Genomic DNA, 14,119 nt, shown 5'->3' on the forward strand with positions numbered 1-14,119 from the left:
GCAAATTGATGAATCTAAATTCCTCTCTTTGTCCTTTTAGAAAATATAGTGGAATATAAGGTAAAGGAGCTGTGTCCCCCATGCCCCCCTCCACCCCTTTATTCAGGATCCAAACTCTGTTTTTCTCATATTGGCTGGAGCTGCAGGTACAAAACATCCGTGGAGCAGCAAAACGCCCAAGCGAGTCCAGAAAACTCTCAGCACTTTGTAATCCTTCAGCTCTTTTCCTAATGACTGACCTTAAAACCACAGTGTTGTGAGAGATATTGTGCTTTGGTAAAACAGCAGGGCAGCATGAAAAAAAAGTGATTCTAGCTATCATCGATTATAATAATTTATAATTTGCAGTAAGACTGGAAGTAAACTAAAAAAATTGAAACGCTCAGAAATAAATCCTGCAAGCTTTGTTTGGATCTCAAACGTGAACTTTGAAATACACTGCTGTTGGAATGTTTTCCTGCAGAAATAAATGGAGATTAGACTAGGTGACCTTTAGTGGTCTTGTGACCTCCTCCTTCAACAAACGGATGGTTCACACTTTCTTTTGCTTGTAAAGATCTCACACTTACTGGAAATGCAGATCATCAGTGAAACCATTGAGGAGCTTTATTAAAATGTCACATACAGAAACTAAATCTTCCATACACCACACATGGACTTATAGTGCTGCTTGACATGAAGGCATGACAGACTCCAGGGACAGTCCACTTGATTCGCAAAAATCATCCCATTGTTGTACAATGTGAGAAATTATTCGGCAAGATCACTTAAGTCAGAATGGAGAGCTCCAAAGGGGCTGCCATAAATCATTCTGCACACAGATGGAATTAAGCTTCATGTACCACATCTAGAAACAAGTGTCATATGCATGTGTTTGTGTGTGGTAAGCTGCTTTCACGGGATGGATGGATCCACTTTAGATGCCTGAGAAAGATTATGAGAGAGGAATGCAAACAAGCACTCAACACAAAAACCTTATGATAAACATGGCAGCTGAGCTGATGCTTGGTTTAGACACATGTTTTGTTTAGTGAAAACCTAATGAAGAGTTATGGATGATGGGGGAGGTTTTCTGTTTGCAGCGTGGAGATGTTAAATACAAAGGGTGCACAGATTTGCATTTAAAATGAAGATAGAGCCACAAAGAACACATAAGCACATACATTGTAAAGTTCTAAATATGTGCAGTAGTGTACAAAATCTGACCCTTTGTCTGTAACAAAACTGGTTGTATCTAAAAATTGCATACTTCACTACTATGAAAAAGGTATATTTCTGATTTCACAGTATTTATGAATGAACAGGTGAAAAGTACTTTGATGACCTACTATTTCTGGTGAGATTCTGAAATGCATATTTGAAGGACATGAGACCAGAGAGAGGATAATGGCAGTGAAGAAATAAACCAAAAAAAACATTATATTGGTAGGTTGCATGCAGTAGCATGCAATTTAAAAAACAGCCAATATAATGATTGAGTCATTGAATTATTCACTCAACTCTGATTTAAGAACAAAACACCATGGCTGATTTTGTGATTGAGCAAAAATTGACAAATTAACTGGCTATATTGTGTCTAAAATATAAGTAATTCAATCGTTTTGTTATTCAAACTTTTTTCAATATAGTCTCAGTCTTGGACTCCATATAGTGTAATGCATTGCAAATTAGAATCCTACATTTAGCAGTAAGTAACCAAATTATACAGAAGTCAAAAGCAAAAAATATCATAAGACAGGCAAAAGCACTCAACTGAAATCAGTATAAAAGCTCCAAACCAAACAAATTCTCTGTGGTCTGAGCTTCTTATATGTTACCGACCCCCTGGAAATCTGGAGCTGGAAATCTCCATAGTGATCCTGAAGGCTATTTGCTGAGCGCTTGGCTCGCTCTCATCTTGTTTTATACTGGGGTCGTACATCTTCAGCAGCACCATCAACTCCAGAGGAGTTTGAACAGAAGCCAGTGCTCCTAATGCCTACTCATTTCACAAATAAAGACAGTTTAGAAGAAAATGTTCCAAAACCTCAATAAAAACAACATGCTTAGCATTCACACATCATCTGTAAATAAGTTGCGTGACAGCAAAACAAGACCACTTGCACTCTAATCTTCTCTTGTTAAGACATATAGATCTTATTATATTCTTCACACCTCTTTTAACAAGGAGAAAAAATTATGTTTGTTTGACAAAAACATGAATGTCTGCCATGAAGAAAACCAGGCAATGGGGCTCTTGAAACGCTTTGACAATTTAAATGCAATAACCGACACTTGTTTGCTGTCTTCCAGCTTTAAAAAAACAAGTGTCTTTGAGTCTAATACAAAATATTTATATATATATTTCAACACCATGTTGTCAATGACAGGGAAAAGTCTGTTCCAAATTATAGCAAAGACTTGTAATTATTGCTGAATGGATGTTAAGGTCATTCAAACATTTAGCCTTCACATTTTGTGCCAAATTCCACATTTCAACCCAAAAAAACATAATAATAAATCAAATAGAAATTGTAGCACATGAGGATAAGTGATAATACAGAGATGACTGCATGACAGCTAATAGAACGAACAACAACAGCTGATGTTTATCACAATGCTGAACTAAAACAGTGAGAAATTCTCCACCCAGAATGCTCTGAGGCACATGTCTGCAAATCCTCTTGAGCTGGCCTCCCTCATTCACTCTCCGTCCATCGCCACGAGGTACAGAGCTCACATTGTTATTAAACAGCCCTCCCTTTCTCTCCTTTTTTTTTTTTTTTTTACAGTGGCATGTTATTGAACTTAAGGGACCACCTGGTAAAATAAACAGGCAAACAAAAGCAGAGATGTAACAAAGCCCTGGTGCCTCCTCCAGCCCCGTCATGAAAATAAAGAAGCCTGTCCGTTCCCTCCCACTTCAGTCAGGCAGCTCCAGCTCACACGTCTTATTTTACAGATTTCCCCATGTGGAAACCACAGACGTATGCGTCTGTGCCATTCTTATAATTAAGAAAATGGTTTCTGGAGGAGCTGGGATGAGCGGTGAGGGGCTTGACCTTTAGTGTTTCACACATTCAAGACGTGTATCCACCGGCTACAGATTCTCTCAGGCCTCGAGGAGTGACTTGGCAGAGGATGCAAGCATGCATGCAGAATGACCGCTCTGGCACACATGCTCCTGTCCTCTTTGTGGCAGTGAAATTGGATTGACACAGTTTGATTTCATTTGGATAGTTCACTCAGTACCACGACTGAGATAAGACCCCTGAGCAAGGCACCGAACCCCCAACAGCTTCCTGGGGCCACAACAAAAACGGCTTCCCACTGCATCGGGTGTGTGTTCACAGTGTGTGTGTCTGTGCACATGGATGGGTTAAATGCAGATCACAAATTCTGAGTATGGGAGACCATTCTTGGCTACACATCGTATCACACTATTTAATGTGAGGCCTGTGCCCCAGTATTTATGCAAGGAATGAAACCCTTCTGGTCCAGGCTAATGGTAGCCAGTTCTCTTTGTTCACAGCTGGTTTTAATATCAGCTTTAATGACAGTCTGGAAGCAGGACAGGCAGAATTAGGACTCTGGAACCTAAAGGCAAACCAAAACCAGTCCCCTACTGGAGCGGAACATGACACGTTGATCATTCTGCGTGTTTATTGTGTATTTTCCACTCAAATAAAGTGGAGGTCACATGAAAGATGCATTTTAGAGTGAAAGATATATAGAGGTTCTTGGAGAAAGGTCTCTGGGGGCTAAATAGATCACACCACTTCCACAGACCATACATATTTGTGTTTGACCTCAGGGAATCCCTGAAACCAAACAGAAGGATAAAGAGAGAGATTTTAAGTTGTGAGGCAGCTGTTCCATCACTCTTGCCGTTTCTTTCCAATCCCCCACAAGACTTCCTGCTAAACCATTAATGGTGCTTACTGTTTAGGTTAACCCTGGACCTGATCCATCCCTTCACACATAACAAGCAACAGAGACCTGAACTCACAGGTTAAGTATATTATTATAGCTAAGGTTTAGAAGACTGACAGGATTCAGGCTGACAAAAGGGGAGCTTATCACAATTAGGCCTACACAAATATATAACCAATATATTGAAAGTCAAATGGATTTGTGTGCCATTGAGAAGGTGATTATCCTCATTATCCTTTTTTTCTGACATGTTGATGTTATATCTTTCACTTGGATGTTATAAATACAGCTGGATAAAATGTGGCCATCTTCTTTTCAGGCTGCAAAGTAATTTTTTTATTATTATTTTAAGAGGGGTGATTCTTTTCTTCTCCATTGTACACTACAGTCCAAATTTTTGGTTCAGAAAGCTGTTTTTTTTTTTAAGCACAACAAGGCTATTCAACAATTATAATAGAAAATGTTTTTTTGAGCAGCAAATCAGCATATCAAAATGATTTCCAAAGGATCATGTAACACTTAAGATTGGAGTAATGATGCTGAAAATTCAACTTTGCATCACAGGAATAAATAACATTTAATAAATTCCATGTTCAAACTGAAACTTGTAAAAATGTCACAATATTACAGTTTTAAATGTAGTTTTGATCAAATACTTGCAGCCTTGTTGAGCAGAAGAGACTTCTTTAAAAAATATATCTTTCTATCTTTCATAATATATATATATATATATATACACACATACATTTCGTTTTAGTTGTTTTGATATTACACACTCGTTACATACTGGTTCATTCTCTGTGTTTCGTAACATATTTATTATGATTGTGTGGCCCAGTGCAAAAAGAAACCGTCTCACACCATGAACAGTTCACTATGAAGTGATTAGGACTCTGTGTGCTTGAGTGCATGATCTGAACAATTCTTCTTCCTTTCTGTTCTCTTCCAATGCAACTGGAAACGTCTGAACAATAAGTCATAAAAAAGGAATTTTCAAAAACAGAAGGAAAATTTGATCAAACTAGAAAAAGTCTACAACAAATTAAGGCTCAGTGCGATCATTAAAAGAAGCAAGAAAATGTTATGGGTCCCGCTACTGAGCCTGATGACAGGCGGTCAGTGGAAATTCATGAATCATGGTCATCGTAACAAAACGACTATTGATTTTCCAGAGCATGAGTGCAAAGGTAAGTAATTATTTTGTTTATGCTGGCTTCTTTATTTATTCGGTGTAAGAAAGAGCTCATTGCATCAACACAAGAACTAGCTTATATTCAATTGTGCCGAAACTGGCCGAGTGACGAGAAAAATATTGGAAGCGCGCACGCGGTAAAAGATGACGTCACAGAACCCCTAAGAGAACCGGAACCACATTGCCATCTAGAGGCAGAACCACAGCACCACAAAAACACACACAGCGCTGCGGATTCATTTATAAAGTAAGAGACCATTTCTTTCAGCTAAAAAGGTTGTAAAAACTTTTAACGCAACGCATGACCCAAAGCGTCTATAATAATAATAATAACAACGTACCATGCTAGAAGATAGTCAATGAAATCAATGTAAACTAACAATAGTTAACCATTAGTACTGCAGTTGTACTGTATATATACACATATTATACACACTTTATTTTATATCTTACTACATTTCTATTTGGTGTATTTTTTCATGACTGTAAGGCTGCTGCTGCAAATGGTGGAACGGTTTTACATGATAAAAAATAAAATATCTTAAAACACACAGGAACACCAGAGTATTATTTGAAATGTTTTATTAATTTATAATACAAGATTTAAGGATTTATTTTTTTACATTTAATAATTTGTAGCTCATTTTCATAGCGGTGACAATAATAAACACTCTTGCAGTAATTGGCCAATCAAAACAAGATTGGAGACGGTTTCTGTGGACACTTTCCACAACTGTATTAGCTTTCAAAAAAGAAAAAAAGAAAAGAAAAAGCCTCATCCACTCACACACAATTAACATGAGTCAGCCATCATGTGTGTACTAATAAAAACTCAACCGTACTCAGACAAGATAAAAATGACTCCATTATTAATAATATTAATTTCCCACAATCATAAGGCAAACAAAACAGACAGCATACAAACATTAGGAAATAACACACTTAATTTTTTTCTTTCTTTCAGCCCAGTTGGAGGCCATTAGCAGTGGCCATTCCTGGCACACATCTTTACCTCTAAAGCTGCAGTGCAGCGGGGGGTCCATGAATCCATATAGCGCTTATAATGGGGGCTTTTACCAGCCCAGCCCTTCGCTCCAGACAGAGGCTTTCTAATGATCTCCTTATTCTTTGCACCTGGGCCTTGTCCCTCAGGATGCATGTTAGACAAGAATGGAGTAGGATACAGATGATCCATCCTGACTGGGCAAGAAGAAGAGTTCGTGTAACTTCACATCAAGCACAAAACCGCCAACCTTCCCTCATGCTTCTTCAGCAGAGACGAGGAAAATAAAAAACACTATTCAAGTAGACACGGGGGGAATGGGTTTTAAAGGCGGCTGGTAAAAGCGAGGAAACACTAGACTAGGGTCATGCACAGATATTGACAACTGGTCAGTAAGAAGAGTCTGGCGACTTTGAGATCTACTCTCCATTGGTCCTAAGACAAAAAAGGCAAGAATCGTAGGTGGCCATGGCACATCCAATCCACCAGCACTACAGCAGACTCCCTCGGTCCACAGCTTGTGTCATCACACCTCTCTCTCTCTGTCTGTAAGCTCCTTCTGTTCGAGGCAGGTGGGAGGTTTAAGACTACAACACACACATAGTGACTTCAGATAAGGATCCGTGTTAAGTGCAATCAAAAGTCTGAGATTATGGCGCATATTAAGCTTCGTCTGAGTCAGACGTGCGTGTGATCCAAGTGAAAACTCTTGACACTTGGGTGTTGGGAGAGCAGAAGGTCTCTCGAGTACAGAACATCCCCCTAAAAACCTGTTCACACAACTGTTTACATAACGTCCTTTCAATGATTCAGGTATTTCATATTTGCCTGGAAACAAACGGCCACTAAGCAAGTAATTTTGGCAACCAAAACGAAACGAGAAAAACCGAACGAAGGATTTGATAAACTTGGCACGACAGCCTCCAGATACTATACAGAGCGCAAACACTGAACGAAAACCTAGTGGCAGTCTCCCCGGAGCTCTTCTGTAATCATCCAGAAAGCACCACGGGTTGGCGAGCAGAGACGGGGTCGGGGAGCAGGAGGACGAGGAGGACGTGGGGAAGGTTTGTCTGGGTTTTACAGCAGTAGACAGCAGCTGCTCTCTGTAGTCTTCTCCCTGTTCCTCTGGCCTACGAGAAGAGAGCAAATATTGAGTCACACCTAATAAATCAAAGACAGATATACAAATCACAGGTCCTTCTTTGAAACATTCTTCAGTTAGAACAATGTGAGGGAAAAGCAGTACACGATGATGACTTACAGAGAAAAGAAAATAGCCAGTTTTCTTCCTTAAATGCCATGCTATGTGTAAATAGCCTGTAATTAATGAGTGGCATTAGAGTCAACATGAAACCTCATATTTGAGGCATATCAGTAAATATTGGACATATTGGATGTTTATCCATCAGGAATGGATTGGTTCCTGAAAAGAGGTCTTTTTATACTAATCAAGCTCAAGTTTACCCTTTAAAAACATTTCCATTCCAGTGATGACGCTTCTTTGTTATTATTGTTGTAATATTTATGTCAACTAAATCACTGCATTACCTAATACATTTTCCAGAGAGCTGCATTTCTTACTACTAGGAGCCTGAAGCAATGCTTCAATAGCGATTTGTTTATTGGTTAACATGGGTTAACACTAACCAATAGTGCACAGCCGAGGTGACATCAGCTGTAAGGAATTAGTTCAAGTCAATTCCGAAGTGGAGTAAGTTGAAAGATCACAATGACAAGCACATTTTTTTTTTTTTTTTTTGGAATAACACACACTGATGATTCATCATTCATAGTAAGACCAAGGACATACATACACTACAGTTCAAAAGTTTGGGTTGGGAAGATTTTGTGGGGGGGTTTGAAAGACATTAATACTTCTGCAAACACGCATTAATTGATCAAATGTGACAGTTTAGACATTAATAATGTTAAAAAATATTTCAAATAAATGCTGCCTTTTCAACTTTACATTTAAATCAAAGAATCCTGAAAAATCACGATCTCAGCAAAAATATGAATATAAGTTTGAGCAGAAAATAAGAATATTTGAACTATTTCTGAAGTATCATGTGGCACTCTAGACTGGAGTAATGATGCTGAAAATTCAGCTTTGCCATTACAGGAATAAATTACATACACGCGCATATATATATATATATATATATATAGTACTGCTTTTAAAAAAAACACATATATAAAAAACAAACTAATGAGCCTATTTCTCAATATTACTAATATAACTGTGCTAATAAATGCAGACTTGGTGAGCACAAGAGGAACAAAAACAAAATCTCACTAACCCCAAACTTATGAACTGTAGTAGTATATGCTAGATTAATATAGGAAATCTGCTCATTCCTGTTTTCGTGGAAACTCAAAACCACACTGACTGTGGGATAAAAGGGCCATTTTAACTTCATCTACGGTAAAATGGCAGCGCGAATGCCGAGTCATTTGCCAGGAAACGTTTCTAGAATTTATTCTGAAGACATCAAAGCACACAACCTGCTTCCTCATTTCAAATCTAACAATAGTCATCGTGAATTCACAAGCTTGCTTCAAAAGTCAGCACAACTCGTCAAACAGGAAATGACACAGATAAGTTACAGGCATCTTGTATTACAGTGCGTGACTGAATAAAGCTCATTGTTCAGTCTCTAATATGACTGCATGCCTCTTAATTATTAGAATGTGTTTGGATGATTGGAGCCAGTTGCCACCTGGAAGCAGTCCTCCAATAACTGCTGCGCCCTTGTCTTTAAAACAAGAAGTGGATATGGATGGGCAAGCCAAGGACATTCAGCCATGTTTAGAGCAGTAGGAGCTTGCCAGAGGAATATATCAGCGCTTACCATGGGAGTTCGGCTCTGGCAGTGTCTCTCTGGCAACCAAGTGCATGACAGTCGTTCGGCCAGGGGGCAACTTCAGAGCTATTCAACAGAGAAGTTACATTCTGAATATCAGCACACAACTTAGTCACTTTGTGCAGTAAAAACATTTCTTCTGACCTACAGCATATTTTAACAGCTTTCCACTTCCACTGTCCATTTGTGTTCACAAAAACGTGTTTTAGTGTCTAGTGCAAAGGAAAAGTATCAGAGACATGCGGAGAGAGAAACAATAGGATTGTGAAGGCGTGCTGACCGTGACAGACGTGAAAACAAGGTCTAGTGCTCACCTCCTAGTGTGACATTGCCATGCAGGAAGCGGCCCTGGAAGATCAGCCTCAGGATGCTGGGACTGCTCACGCTCTCCTCTTCCCAGCCTGCAACACAAGACAGCATTTTCTATTTAATACTAGTGTAATTTATTCCTGCAATCGCAAAAGCTGAATTATCAGCAGCTATTACTCTAGTCACATGATTTTTCAGAAAATATTCTAATATGCTGATTTGCTGTTAAAAATACATTTCTTATTGTTATCAATGTTGAACACAGATGTGATGCTCGAGGAAACAATTGATTCATGAACAGAATGTTTAATAGAACAACATTTATTTGAAAGACAAACATCTTTTTATCAATGTAATGCATCATTATTGAATAAACTGTTTTACTGACCATGAACTGTTTAACAGTAGTGTAGATATTTTATATTAATGACTGTTCCCTCAAAAATTCTGTCAATATAATTTCTTGCAACTAGGACAGTTGTGTTTGCATAGGACTTCCACAAGTGTAAATGTTTTGTGCATAAAAAAAAAAAAAAGAAAAAAAAGTGTTAAATGCTAATACAATACTTAAACTACAAATACAACTTCGACCAAAGTATAATCATAACATACCTGCTGGCCAGTTCTCAAAAACATGCCGGGCAATGTCTGTGGCGGAGTCATTTGGAGAGAAAGTGAAATCCTGCGTCTTCCCACTCACAAGGATCAGCCGTAGACTCACCTGTAGTCGGTTGAAAGGAGAGAGGAAACAAATTACATCATTAATCTGAAGTACACTACAATCCAAAGACAGAGTGACATTTCCACCAAATAGTCCTTAATGACCCTTCAATCTGTGCTCACCCCACATAACATGAGACGACCGGGAGAGTCCTTCACAGAAACAGCCATTCCTTCCTGATTAGATTTATGTTGGGCATTAAGGGTGAAACTAGCTGCTACACGCTCTAAAGGTTCCTGTGAAATGGTCTGGTGGGTTTAGGACAGAGGAAGTGCTACTGCCTTTCCATGTAGTGATACTCTCCCCCACTTCATCCTAATATGATAAACTCAGGTGTCCCAGACTGAGTTATTAAATTTACATGGCCCATGCATAACCCTTCGCAGGAGGAGGGGAGCAGCACAGTGGATTAGCACAATCAATTTGCTCCATGCATGAGTCCTAATAAAAAAAAAACAACAGACACGATGCCTCTACAGTCGGTATTAATAACACCACAGTGTTTTCAGCCACAGGCCAACACACGCTTCATGACAGTTTTCATTCATTTAAGAGATATATCATACATTTACTGCCTCAACAATAAGGATTATTTTATTTTTACTGCCGACATACATCCTTTACATCTACTGCCCATCTATCTTTCTGTCAATCATGCCTTACCTTTCTGAACTCATTCTAATGGATTGTTCCAAGTCTATAATTATTCACACAATTTTGACTAAACTGAACAGTTTGCAACAATATTAATTATATTATCAATAAACAAAGGTTTAAGATATGCAATAATGCCACATACTCGTTTTAAGCAAATTAGGCAAGTGGCTGAATAAATTTGGCAGCATCCTCTTTGAAACTAATCAGCATCATAAGACCCAGTGTCTGAACAGAAAATACAGAGTGCTACTATGTCAGCCCAAAAATAAAATCAGACCAGGGAGTAAGGTAGAGATTCCAAAGAGTCTCTTGTTCATTTTTTTTTTTAAATCCAGGGTTTAAATGTTCCTTTTCTCCTTCCACGGTTTTCAATGACTGCAATTTATACATTACATCACCCACAGTCAGCGTGTGGAGCTTGGCCGGGCCTCAATGCTTTCGTTCAGAATCAGATGGAGAAAGAGGAGGGGGGCGTTAGAAGGTGAGCCAGTTGGTCCTGGCATCGCTGGGTTTAAAGCCACATACAACACCGAGCACAAAAACAAAGGAAAACAAGCTTCATGGAGACAATGCAACCAATCAGAGGACCAGAGAAACTTTCAGCATGTTTCTGAGAAAGTGGAAGTGAAAAGAGACACACAGTTCCTCTAAAAGTGTGTAAGTACAACTTAACAAAACAGACTGTATTAGTACAGAGTTATTTAAATCGTGTCAAACATGCTAAATGGTAATATAAACATTATGTGGATCCAGCTCATCAGCAGCCCAGGTCATGACCCAAATAGCGGCAGCAATCAAATAACATGACAGGAAAAGGACGACCTCTTTCCAACACAAATCTGTGCTCATCCTCTCACACCACGTGCCACCTAAATCCTCACCAAGGGCCCCCCAATGCCCTGCCCTAACCTATTGTGAAATCAGGCTCCTTTGCTGAGGGCACTTGCAATGTAGGGCACCCCACCCCCATTCAGACACCCTTGGAAATATTTGGCTTTCACCTATGGGGATCTGCAGTGTGAACAAAAGAGGTCATGCTATAATCCACAACGTCATTCCAGCACACTGTTTACAAACACCAAGCCCCCGATAAAGGCATGGAAAGCCCTCTCCCAGCCTCCTCGGGTGGCTTTAAGGGTGTTATCAGAAAATCTGTGACGGGTAACACAGACAAGAGATCATAACAAACAAATAAGCACTCCCTGCTGCCCCAGTTCTTAAAGCCTTGAAAAATACAAAACACCAAAGCTGCTTTAATGCCTCAGAACCAGTGCGTAAACATCTCAATAATCTCACGGTTTATATATTTTCTGCAATCTCTTCAATCCTGTTGCTTTCATCCCCAAATCAAGAGCCTAAAGTCATGCCCCCATTCTAATACAACGCCACTGAAACCAATACTGAGCCAAACAGGTTCAGCAAACCACAACAAATCTCAAAGCAACAGCAGGCTTGTTTTATAACCTCAGCCATAGTATTTTAATTTACAGTATTCATTTATATTTTGAATTAGCTTTTACAATTATAGCTTTAAGTTTCATTCAAGTTTTCAATTTTCAGTTTTTAGAATCCTTTTTTTTTTTCACCATAGTTTTAGTTTCAGTTTTGGTTCAAACGTACAGGAAACGTTTAATCATATTAGAAACTATACTAATGAAATCTGGTTAACAATGATGTCTCCCCACTAATGCAGATTAAAGTGGAAGTGCACCTTAAATTGAAAACATTCATTATCGGTTCACCCTCGGTTTGCATAAAACATGCAATGTGTAAACAATAACTAGGGCAGGAAGTTGTTAGTGAATAATGATGTACATGTCAGTCTATTCATTAAATAAAGCTACCAAAGGCTTCAGAGGGTTTGGAAAATAGTGCATAAATAATATAGACCACTTTTTGTCCCTTTCAGAGCTTAACAGTCATGGTCACCTTCATAGTAGGGAAAGGAGCAGCATGCATATTGCACCAAGTACTTCCTTTTGCATTCCACAGTCAAAATAATTAAATGAAACCTGTTTTGTGTAGCAACAGTGCAAAGGTAGACGACAATGCACATTCATCGGCGAACTGTACCTTTAAGATTTGAATGCACTCTAAAGGTGATGATACTTGATGATGATATAAACTTTGTATGTCTGAAAAGGCCAACTTGTGCAATGATGCATCACCTAAAGGGAGATGTAGACTGATATACTCACTGTTTCAGGGTCTGTCGGAGAGGTCATGGCTGGGATCAGGAATCGACGGGTGACCAGCAGTAAGACGGGAGCACAACTCCTGGCACAAAGACTCAGTATATGTCTTCTCCCTCTGGCCTTTCTCTGCCTCGCACAGCCTAACACCAAGTCAATCATTCACAACATGCCAACACAGATTTGTTTACCACACACAGTCCAATGGTCAACAATGCATTAAAACTAGAAAATTAATTACTGAGAGACTTTACTAAGAGAAATGGTATAGTATTACAAACATACAGTAGATGGGATGACAAGACATTACTATAAACAGATTCACAAAATCCTGGTGAATTTTTAAAGTTGGTTAACTGCTAGGTTTTAAACTGTAGTATAAGTGATTAATGAGCCACCTCAAGGATATGCAGAATTAATGAACAATTTACTCTATATGGCTTATAAACAAACGGACTGAGTGTACATAGGACATATTTAGGGAAATGCAAGGGGGGAAGAAAACCTCACATACCTTTGCTCTACTTGACTTTAAGCCAAACTGGTGTTTGCATTACTGGAACAGCTTTATATATCAGCTTGAGACCGAATCTGCCTTAGAAATGCAGCTCTGCCTGCAAATCAGACACCAAACCAGGATGAACTCGACTGTGTAGAGCAGGAAAAAATAAAAGCGATGCAAAATCAAAGAAGCATCAAAACGATGATTCGCATACCATTAAACAAGAGATGTGAACGGCTGTAGGAACAGAGAAACAGTGCGCGCGACCGCTGGCCTTGAGCTGGAATAATTTCTGACTGCGGCAAAATAAAAGAGGAACTAAAACGACCTTTTTGATCAAGTCACAGGCGGCTATCGGATCCAAAACGGTCGTTTGACGGTCCTGGGCTTTTCTCAAACACTAACTGATGGGTATATCCATCGTTCAATCTGATCAGATGTAGCTAAACTCATTCGCAACGATCGAGTAGATAAATGGCTGAGAATTTTAAAGGCACCGGAAGTCAGCTGGCAATATATGCAGGAAACGGCGCGCAAGGCTTTCTGGGACTTGTAGTTTTGTGTCAAATCTCCATTTTGATCGCACCTTGCAGAACGGCAGTCATTTCACGTGCTGTGTTCAGGAATGTGGGTCTTCTTTTCTATACATTTATAAATAAGTCTGGTTTTCTTTTGCTTGTTTTTTTTTTCTTAAATTTGACAATAAATTTATATATTAAAACATAAATGATTTAACTTCCTCGTATCAATAGGTTAAACATCTA

General features: G+C 39.0%; 1 protein-coding gene across 2 annotated transcripts; it reads right to left on the minus strand.

Moving 5' to 3' along the window:
* Positions 1-5,669: 5,669 nt before the first annotated feature.
* LOC113057944 (ubiquitin-like protein 3) lies at positions 5,670-13,852 on the minus strand. Of its 2 annotated transcripts, XM_026225567.1 has the most exons (7): positions 13,570-13,852; positions 13,368-13,467; positions 12,860-12,996; positions 9,896-10,004; positions 9,289-9,375; positions 8,963-9,040; positions 5,670-7,240 (listed from the first exon to the last, which is right to left on the minus strand). In XM_026225567.1, the coding sequence occupies exons 3-7, from the start codon at positions 12,884-12,886 to the stop codon at positions 7,188-7,190; spliced, it is 354 nt and encodes a 117-aa protein (XP_026081352.1). In that variant the 5' UTR covers positions 12,887-12,996; positions 13,368-13,467; positions 13,570-13,852; the 3' UTR covers positions 5,670-7,187. The 2 variants fall into 2 exon arrangements, with proteins under 2 accessions (XP_026081352.1, XP_026081353.1); XM_026225568.1 differs by having other exon boundaries at positions 13,368-13,852.
* Between the last annotated feature and the right edge of the window lie 267 nt (positions 13,853-14,119).

Source organism: Carassius auratus, chromosome 39, assembly GCF_003368295.1.
Source record: "Carassius auratus strain Wakin chromosome 39, ASM336829v1, whole genome shotgun sequence".
Classification (NCBI taxonomy): domain Eukaryota; kingdom Metazoa; phylum Chordata; class Actinopteri; order Cypriniformes; family Cyprinidae; genus Carassius; species Carassius auratus.

What these genes read in the sequence shown, in the direction of transcription:
- LOC113057944 (XM_026225567.1), bottom strand. Translation starts at nt 12,886, where the DNA reads ATGACCTCTCCGACAGACCCTGAAACA. An exon ending in CTCCGACAGACCCTGAAACA is followed by an intron (nt 10,005 to 12,859) that starts GTGAGTATATCA and finishes AACCGACTACAG; the next exon opens with GTGAGTCTACGGCTGATCCT. An exon ending in TTTTGAGAACTGGCCAGCAG is followed by an intron (nt 9,376 to 9,895) that starts GTATGTTATGAT and finishes CTTGTGTTGCAG; the next exon opens with GCTGGGAAGAGGAGAGCGTG.